Source organism: Telmatherina bonti, assembly GCF_933228915.1.
Source record: "Telmatherina bonti genome assembly, chromosome: 12".
Lineage (NCBI taxonomy): Eukaryota > Metazoa > Chordata > Actinopteri > Atheriniformes > Telmatherinidae > Telmatherina > Telmatherina bonti.
This window is the reverse complement of record NC_136610.1, coordinates 25,174,806-25,184,418: the sequence shown is the minus strand read 5'-3', so window position 1 is coordinate 25,184,418 and position 9,613 is coordinate 25,174,806. Positions and strand designations below refer to the sequence as shown.

At 38.9% G+C, this 9,613-nt stretch overlaps 1 protein-coding gene across 1 annotated transcript; it reads right to left on the bottom strand.

Annotated features, from left to right (window-relative positions):
* Nucleotides 1-3,489: 3,489 nt before the first annotated feature.
* On the bottom strand, nucleotides 3,490-8,059 carry smtnl1 (smoothelin-like 1). Its single transcript, XM_079250328.1, has 5 exons — nucleotides 7,716-8,059; nucleotides 5,789-6,411; nucleotides 5,587-5,701; nucleotides 5,100-5,251; nucleotides 3,490-4,707 (listed from the first exon to the last, which is right to left on the bottom strand). The coding sequence occupies exons 1-5, from the start codon at nucleotides 7,779-7,781 to the stop codon at nucleotides 4,320-4,322; spliced, it is 1,344 nt and encodes a 447-aa protein (XP_079106454.1). The 5' UTR covers nucleotides 7,782-8,059; the 3' UTR covers nucleotides 3,490-4,319.
* Between the last annotated feature and the right edge of the window lie 1,554 nt (nucleotides 8,060-9,613).

The window sequence follows — 9,613 nt, the reverse complement described above, 5'->3', positions numbered from 1 at the left end:
GGAGTTTAAACCTAAAAGTTAAATTTAAATAGGCTGAGATTGTTGAATGGTAAATAAATAATTGTAAAAGGCAAGAGAGACAGCTGAAACAGAGTTGAATTCAGTCCATCATCTGGCTGAATGGCACTGGAAGAAGAAAGTCAAAAGTCACCCAGCTGGAAGGGCATAACGTTGTCATGTCTCTCTCTGACAGACACACACGATAAACTTTAGGATGAAAGGTCAGCTGTATTAAACCTGGGGCGCAGGCCTTGTCTTTTTGAGTCAATGACAACAGATACGAGAACAGATATGAAAACAAATTTGGTACCACTAGAACCAGAACAGATGGGAAAAAATACACTGATGCATCTTTTATTAGTCTGAAAGATATTTAAATGGCAACTGCTTTAAAACCCTGGACAACCTTTGGAATGGAACTAAATAGGCTGAGATAAGTAAGGTGCTCCTGTTGCTTTGCAGCTTATATTCTGTGAGTTACAGCTCTTTGGGAGTCATGCTGGCTGACAGAATGGATTCTGACCAAAATGTTGACATATACTTTGTATCTGAAAGGTAAAAGGCGTGAGAGTGAAACTGATTGCAGCGTTTTATGTTGACTCGTATAAAATGGATCACTAGAATCCACTACCTGCTGAAATTTGCTTTGCTCATCCCCTGAACTCTAAGCTCCTGAAAGAAAACCATGAGACATCACATTTATTTTTGTACCGCAAGTGCCACGATGGTTGGCAGTATTTACTGATGTAATGTATTTTATTCTCATTTCAGCAAAACTTGAATGTGGGTGAGTTATTGAATCTGGTTCTAGGCATAGAATCCTGGGATTTTTTTAGTCAATGTGTGCAAGAGGAGACTTTCTGGGAGGCCTGTAGCACAAAATCAGTACGTGACAGCTGTTTGGTAGTGAGATGAGCTGAAAGCCAGGGAATTTTACTGTTTTGATGTGTAATATTTAGCTGGAAAACCAAAGCTGAAGGAGAACAGTTTGTTTGAAAACATTAGAAAGGCTGCAATGGGATTTCTGTAATTTATATATATATTACATGTGGATGCGTATATTTATATCTGGAAAGCAAAAATAAACTTTTTGCATGCTATTCCTCACCTAATCAAGGTCCTCATAGGTTAAAGTTCTGCAAGCGTTTCCCTGCTCCAACACACCTGACTCAAGTCAAACTGCTAATTAGCTGACTAGTGCAGAGTTTAATGTCAAGCTCTGCGCCAGTCTGCTAGTGTAATGTGTGTCAGGCATGTTGCAGCAGGGAAATTTTGAACACTATCAGCACTCCAGTCCTTGAGGACCGCAGTTGGCCACTCTAGTGGAAAGTGTGATGAAGTAGCTATGGCTAAAAGAAGTAAAAGTTTTTGTACAAGTTGAGACTTTCTTCATTAATTCTAATGGGACAAAAAAATAAATAAATTTTTTTAAATATTTAAATCATTAAAGATAAAACATTTAGTACCTATTCTGAATATTTTAAGTGCATAAAAGTCTACAGAAGAAGTCAGAAGAAATATAAATGTAACACATTCACACAATAATTCAAATACAGATGCCCTGATGCCCTTTGACATGGGTGTCCAAATTCAGTGGCTCCATGCTCCAACACACCTGACTTAAATTAAATGACCCCATCAGCCTATGAAGTTTAGAAAAAAAATAACTCAACTTCAGTCAACTGTGTTGAAACACAGAAAACCTGCAGGAATGTGGCCCTCAAGGACCGAAGCTGCAGACCTTTTAAACAACTTTCATATCCAAATGTTCATTTTAATTAAATGCTGCATAAAATCATTACAATCTGTAGCATGTAGGGACATACTGGTTCATAATATTACTTCACATTGATTTTCATGGGTTTAATTTAATTTGAAATAACCATTTAATTGCAACATCATCAGCCGTGATTACAACAAAACTATGCATGTGTGCTCCTGTTGTTATGTTTGGATTATATTGTTAAATATTATAGAAGTGATGTGTGTGTGGTTATTGTGGCTGTGGTGGAGCATTAGGCTGCTTATAATTTCAGTGGAAGTCTCTTTTTTTCTAAGTGAAAGTATCGTTACCATGTGGTTTAGAGCGTGGTTTGGGAAGGTGGCCTCTGAAAGAAGACAAGCGGCTTGCTGGTCGGTTCGTCCTGGTTTGAAGCCTGAGGGAGAAGAGCTCACTCCTCATCACCTTCACCCTCATTCTCAGTGTCTCATTTTCCTTCAGGCTCTGGGTTAAATGTAGCCGGATAGTCTCCGTGCTCTCCGAGAACAACTGAATGATTTCCGTCACCGCCGCCTTCACTAACACGTTCATCACGGACATAAGTTGTGACTCCATATTCAGGCTACCGACCGGCATGTCTGTGGACATGGTTCACTTTGATTTCGAAAAAAAAAAATCTTGGAAAGTAACGCGACACGGTCTGTGTTAGCTTCCAAAAAGACAACAGGACGGTAGCGTGACGCCGACTACCGTAAGTCTTAGAAAAGAGGCGCAGCAGCTTTGGCTCGCTGGGGTGATGGTTCATAGGTCATAGCCTGAGTTATCAGTGTCAGTAATAATTCAAACGCACACAGATCAGTTAGGTGTTTGTCTTTTTTTTTTTTTTTTTTTTTTTTTAAATACGGCCTTATAAGGTGGACGGTAGCGCTTCAGGTGTGGAGTAGAAAATGTCGTGGCAGTTCAAATCCCTCTGAGTCATCTCTCGGTGAGCAAGGCCCTTCCCCTCCTTGCACCCAGTGGCTCTACGTGTAGCTTATCATCACCAAGTATGAATGTGGAGTGGATAAATAATTAATCAAATGAAAGTACTTTTAGTGCTGTCTGCAATATGAATATATTCCATTATTATAAAGAAGATGTGGGCAACTCCAGTTTTCAAGAGAGCAGTCCTGCAAGTGTGAGGAGTTTCCCTGCTGCAACACAGCTGACTCAGATTCAGACTTAATTAGCAGACTTGTGCAGAGCTTGCCATTAACTGTCCAACTCTACTAATTATCCATTGATTTTAGTCAGCTGTGTTGCAGCAGAGAAATTCCTGACACTTGCAGGACTGCGGCCCTCAAGGTCTGGTGATGCCCACCCCTGTTATAAAGGAAAATGTGTTTTTGCTCTCTTTTAAATATGCTTCAGGATCAACAGAAGACTGTAAGAGAGAAACTCAATATTTTGTTGCAAGCAGGTTAGGTTCTGTGCTGAAACAAAACGTAGCCCTATGTATGTATGATATTTTTATTGCTTTATACTGTTTTAATAATATAGATCAATCTGATTCCCTCGTCACTAGTCATTTACTTGTCTGCATTTGAGAAAGAAACCCTAAAGTCTTTCATTTAAACGCTATAAGTTTAATTTACCTCAACAGTCATGTTTTGCAACCTTTTCACTGTGAATGATCCTGTATTGTATGTTTCTAACCCTGCTACACAATTATATCCCAATTTTTATTAAGTACAAATTTGCTTTCAAATCACAAGTTTAATCAGCTCCATCAGTGTCGTAATACAACACACAGAAGTACATTGCAACTTATAACAGCAGTTTAGTGACAGGCAATACAAATCAGTCACCACAGCAGACAAAATACAACTGTAATTTTTCCTTTTAATACGGTTTTAAAGAAATAGCTTCAATTATGTCAAAAATATTAAGGCAAAATAAATCTTACAAAAAAACATTTTCTTTTTCAAGTTGCAGGCCCCTGCGATGGACTGGCGAGCTGTCCAGGGTGTACCCTGCCTGTCGCCCAAAGCCAGCTGGGATGGGCTCCAGCTTCCCCGCGACCCGGAATTGGATTAAGCGGTTCAGAAAATGAATGAATGAATGAATGAATGAAGTTGCAGGCCCACTTATAAACACAGGAAAAATCAGAAAACATGGCTGCTTTTTTATTTTATTTTATTTTTTTTTATTTTTTTTTTATTTTTTTTTTTTAAAAAGATTTGGTAAAGTTGCCTAAATGACCTTTTTATATCAAAAATGACAGCCCATTGCCATCTCATGCTCATCCTGAAAACCCTTTTGTTTGACTGTCAAATGGTTTTTAAACATTTTCCATATGCATGCAAGAAGAGCTGAATGTGGAAGAGTTGAATGGTTCTGTGTAAAGTGCTCAAAACACCACAAGTCAAACTTTCTAAAAGGAAAGTGGGTCCAAACGTTTGCCTGGTACTCTAGAGAACAAAAAAGTCAATTAAAAACAAAGAGAAATAAATCATAAGAACATTTCATTGCCAGCATTTGAGTTGAAACTTGATCTAAGACCTCTTTACTGCAACAATAAACTAAGACTTTCTGAATGTCAACCATGTTTTTAGTCTTTTCACTCTGTTTGTGTGCTTTCAGTTTTGTTCTTGGACTGTTCCTCAACTACAATTTCCTCACCTTCCTCTATCTCACAGCGCTTAGTAGCATCTTCCTCCCCTTTGCTTTTTTGTTGCTCTGCACCATTTCTTTGTCTCTCTTCTTGGTTTTCTGTCGCCTCAGTCTCAACAGCTGATACCTCTCCTACTTCATCATCTCCTTTCTCTTCTTCTTTGTTTTCTGATTTCTCTTTCTCCTCTTTTTCTTTGTCCCTCCTCTCCTTCTCGATTTTGGACAGGCTGTGGCAGAGGGACTGGACGTATGTGAACACACACATGGGGTCTGGGTGGTTGCCCATCATGAGCATGTCAGACACTTCCAGCAGAGGGCAGCAGTCAGCCAAAGACCTGGTTGGAGGCGACAAAGAAAGAATAGTAAACTTTAGCTGCATGAAACTAGATTTGAATGAAAGCTCTTTTAATTTCCCCACTTCTATAATGTCTTAAGATGTTTTGTTATCAAATTATTGAAATGGCTACCCTTTTTCCTTAAAACATGGCATTTACTTCCAATTCATCTAGCTAGACTTCATCTAGCTGAGAAAAGCTTCTTTATTTAATCACAGTTGCTTTTGTCACAAATAATCTTTATGTTTGTTAATGTATTTGCCTGCACTTTATATGTTTTGTTGGGATGTTATTGTGTCCTTATATTGTTTTATTCAAGACAACCTTCGAGTAGCAGGACAAAGAGCTGAGCTGAGGGAAGAAATGAAGTGGATAGAACAAAGCGATCTTACTCTGCAGTTTTGAAAGCCAAAGTGAAGTTTTTTTCTCTTTCCTTTGGATTCAGGGAGCTGTAGTCAAAAGCATCTGGAAAGAAACGATGGATCAGAGCACAGAAGGCCATCCCATCACACCAGGATGATGAGAAGTTTTCTATGTTGATGCCCTGCAAAGATCAAAGAACAGCCACTGAATTTAAACAGAATACATTGTTTTCTTTTGTTCATCTTGGGAATATAGGGGGAAATATGTTAAAAGTTTAAGTGGATTTAACATGTTATTTAAGGGGCAAATGCCAATCCCCCCACCTTGACCCTTTCATTTGGCTCTTCCCTCTATTTTTTTTTTTTTTTAGGTAAGATGTCCCTCTTCTTGCAGCAATTAAACTTTAGTAGTCACCAAGCCCTTCATCTGAGCCATGTGAATGGATAGATGACCACTTTTTCTTTTCTCCAAACAATAAAAAGATAAAAGAAGGACCTTGGAGAGGGTTGAACTCACCTCATAGTTGCGGATCTTGTTACGACACCATTGAAGCACCTTCTGTTTAATTGAAGCTCCTGTAGCCATAGCTGCAGATGACTTCTGAATTTTAAAGTTGCGAGGTATTGGTGTTCTAAAAATGTAACAGAGTTGGTTTCTTACATCTTCATGGGTAACAATGTACATTTATTTGGTGTATAGGTATGATTCAGTGACTCACTGTGGAGCTCCCTGTTGGAACTTTGCAATAATGTCATTTTTAGCAGATGCTCTTACAGAGCGGGCTGATGATCGCGGTCTGGAGGCAGATGAGATGGGAGGGCCACTCCTTTTGGGTTTCCCTTGTTTTTCTAGCTCCTTAGTCTTTTCTTTGTCTGTTATCTCTGAATGTGACTCTTTGTTTAGTTTTTTCTCCTCCCCTTGTGTCTCTTTTCTCTTCACATCTTTCTCTTCATTCTTGGGTTTTTTCTCCCATTCACTGTCCTCCTTATCCTTTGTCTCTTCTCCATCTCTCCCAGTTTCAGAGCTCTGGACCTCTTGCACTAGGTCTTCCTTCTTGTCTTCTTCCACCTCACCCTCCCTTTCTTTTTCTCCTCTTAATTCAAATTCAGTCACATCAACATCAGCAGGTGCTATGTCCTTATCTTGTCCAGCCTCTTCAGTTTCACCTTCAGTGGGCTGTGCTACAGACTGCTGATTGTTTGTATCTCCAGAACTGGACTCTTCTTCTGCTGTCTGTTCTTGGTCTTTATCTGTCTCCCCCTTCTCTCCCACATCTATTACCCCCTGACCCTCTGCTGTCTCTCCTTGTACTTTATTCTCCACCAGTCCTGGTGCATTCTCCTGAACAGCAAGAGAAACGGTATTTTATAAAGTTTTTTTTGGAAATGCTTTACTGCATAAGATTTTTTTTTTCTAGCATGTTTGTCTTTCAATACAGCATCCCTTCATAATGTGCACTTAAAAAGCATGTTTGCTTAACTTCAGAAATACTGTAGTGGCGATACACAAGACCATGTGAATATTTTAAAAAAAATCAACATGTCTGTGATGTGCACCAAATGTTGCTAAAATGTATTCTGTTATTTATTCCCTAGTTTTCTGCAGTAATTCATTTTTGGTTGTTTAAACTTCTTTTTCCATTGACAGAATTATAGAAATGCACAGGAATACACAGTAGATAAATGGAAAAATAAAACAGGATGGAATAATTTGCCAGTATTATATGTGCATATTTTATTCCCAAGAGAAAATCAGCAACACATCAGATGTTAAAACTGAGACATTTGACCATTTAATAGACAATAATTGCTGGTTTTGAATGACAGCAGGTTTGGTTGACAGCCGTACACAGCAGTACACTTCAAAAACTTCTAAAACACCAGCAACTGGTCTCCTCATTTTCCAGATGTTTACAGATAGTTGTGAAAAGAACAGGAGATACTACAGAATGATAAACATCATCTTGTTTAAAAGTTTTTGAGCATCCAACCAGATTGAGTCAACAATCTAGATTTTAACTGCTGATTTAACAGTTAAAATCTAGGCAAGAACTAGGACAGATTTAACTGTCCTAGTTCTTGCCTTTTTGTTTTATGATGTGTCAAATTGTTTTATACTTGGGAAAGGCCTGGATTGCAGACAGCCAAATAAGTCATCTCATAACTACACACTAATAAGTATATGATTGTCAACCAAACCAAAAGGAGATAATTTAAAAACTCATATTTATGTTCCACACTTTGTATTTTACTGCAGCTTCACTTCAAACTTGTTTCTGCTCCCAGTTTCTTTATGACCTCTTGTAGGAACAGCCAAGTATTGCAGCAGTGAGTCATCAGCAAGAATAGGAAAGTCCACCGAGTGTGTAAACTCCATGTGCATCACTTTGTATAACTTGTCAATGTGAAAGTGTGTGTCAGTCTTCAGCCAAGAGTAAAAACAGGTGTAGCCGAGCTAATGCAGCTAAAATGTTCTCTCCCATTCCAATGTCCAAATGGAACACTTGCCATGGTCACAAATACTCCACTTGCCTGTTCCTGGTCCGGTGTATAATGCCAGTTATAGCTTATAAAAATGTGTAAAATTTCACTCACAATTTACACTCTGTAGTTCAACATGAACATGCAAAACAAAAAAACACAAACCTGGTTGTCGGTGTTGTCTGTTCCACAGGTCGTCTCTGTCTCCTGGCTGGGTGATTTTCCATCCATACTGTCAGCTTTTGCCAGTTTGTTATTTCGATCAGGAGTCAGATTGGGCTCTCCGTAAAACTCAAGCAAAAATCTCTAATGTCTTCTTCAAAGAAATTTTCTTCCATTAAAAGATGAAGTCTTACTTCTTAGTTCTGTATTGTCGCTGGCAGACTTTTCCTCCTTGTCTCCCTTTCTGTCTTTCTCAGCAACTCTTCTGTGTTTGTGATGTGTGTTGGGCTTGTGTGGAAATCCACCTTCACCCCCTTTCACCCAACACCTCCACCCCCTGCTTTGTAAGGATTCCTATGCTTCTTTATCTGACCTTTTGAACAACACAGGTTCCCAAAATAGAGACACATTGACATAGGCCCAGTCCCACTGCTCTGACAGCTGCGTCTGCTGTGGAAACCATGGCTATATGCACACATTTATACACATGGGTGCATGCATGGTGTCCATTAAACACTAGCTTAGCTTTTTACACATAAAGACACAACATGACCATCTGTTCCTTTATTTCATTCTATCAATGTTGATGCAGATGCAGCACTTAAGTGACACAATATTTGAATTAGTTCCAGTATTGAATGAAATACTTTACTTATCCCAGAAGAAAATTGTTAAATATTTAAGTATCAAGTAGTGCTATAAATAGTCACCATAATAATATCAAAGTTCAACATTTGGAGGCATACACAGACTCCTGTCAGCACAATGAATCTGAGCATGCATCCAAGGATTTATACAGCTTGTGAATTAGATGTATCAGTATTTGTTTGGCTATGGAGTATTCTACAGTTATTTAGCAACTTACATACACACTCATCTACCAATAGGCACATTGGGCAGGGGGGCAAGTGTTTTGTCTTGCCCAAAGACACATAGTCAGGAGAAGCCTGGAACTGATCTCCCAACTTACCAGTTGAAAGACAACTGCTCTTCCTGTTGAGCTACAGCAGTTCGCTTTAGTTGTGTTTCTAATTTTTTTCATCACAAAAAAAAATACTATTGCCTCTAGTTTTGGCCGTTAGCCAAAGTTTTCAAAATGGCGCAAATTTATGGCAAGAAGAGAAATATTATATCCATTCTCTTAACCGCTCAGTCCAATTCAGGGTCGCAGGAAGCTCAAGCCCAACCCAGCAACCATTGGGTGAGAGGAGGGGTGGAATTATATGATCATGCTCATGAACCTCTCTATGTTGGTGCTTACCACACATGACTAAGTTTCAAATTAAAATGTATTAAAAAACAGTACTGCAGTCCAAAATATGGGGAAAGGGAAAAATAGACACATAAATGATTAATATTTACTTCCATCTAAGCAATTGCTGATGGTTGTTCTGTTTTTCTTGAGGGTCACACCCAGCAGCTGTTTCCCATCAGGCTTTGATTGAGCGTGGCTCTGGCTACAAAACCCTCATCCTAGCTGATGTCATCGCTGCTGATTTTCAACAATGGTAACTATAAAGGCCTTCCTTGGGTATGTGTATTATGGTTTGAATTTGAGTCCCAGCTTTTGAATATGAATTTGTAGTGAAAGTTGTCTTTTTAAATGTTTCAGTCTATACCTTTTTACTTTGCTGATTGTGGATACATGTGGCTTAACAACAAAAGGTTAGGGTATCAATTTTTATAAAACCAAGTTCTTAGGGGTCTTTTTTGGGTGTATGTATTGAATCAGCTTATATGAAACTTGTTTCTCTCCTGCAGGTTCTAAATCCACAGACCAGAGCAGCAGTGGTACAACTGCATCAGTTGATTATGGGTCTTACCAGGGAGGAGCTGCTAGCAGCATTGCACCTGTGTCATATAGTGCTGTCAGAGATGCATATAGTGGTACCTCTATACCT

Bases quoted from the DNA above. Each gene is read 5' to 3' on its own strand.
- smtnl1 (XM_079250328.1), bottom strand. From the start codon at position 7,781: ATGGATGGAAAATCACCCAGCCAGGAGACAGAGACGACCTGTGGAACA. The intron at 6,412-7,715 runs GTTTGTGTTTTT...CTTGCTGTTCAG, and splicing joins CAGACAACACCGACAACCAG to GAGAATGCACCAGGACTGGT. The intron at 5,252-5,586 runs GTGAGTTCAACC...TGATCTTTGCAG, and splicing joins ACAAGATCCGCAACTATGAG to GGCATCAACATAGAAAACTT.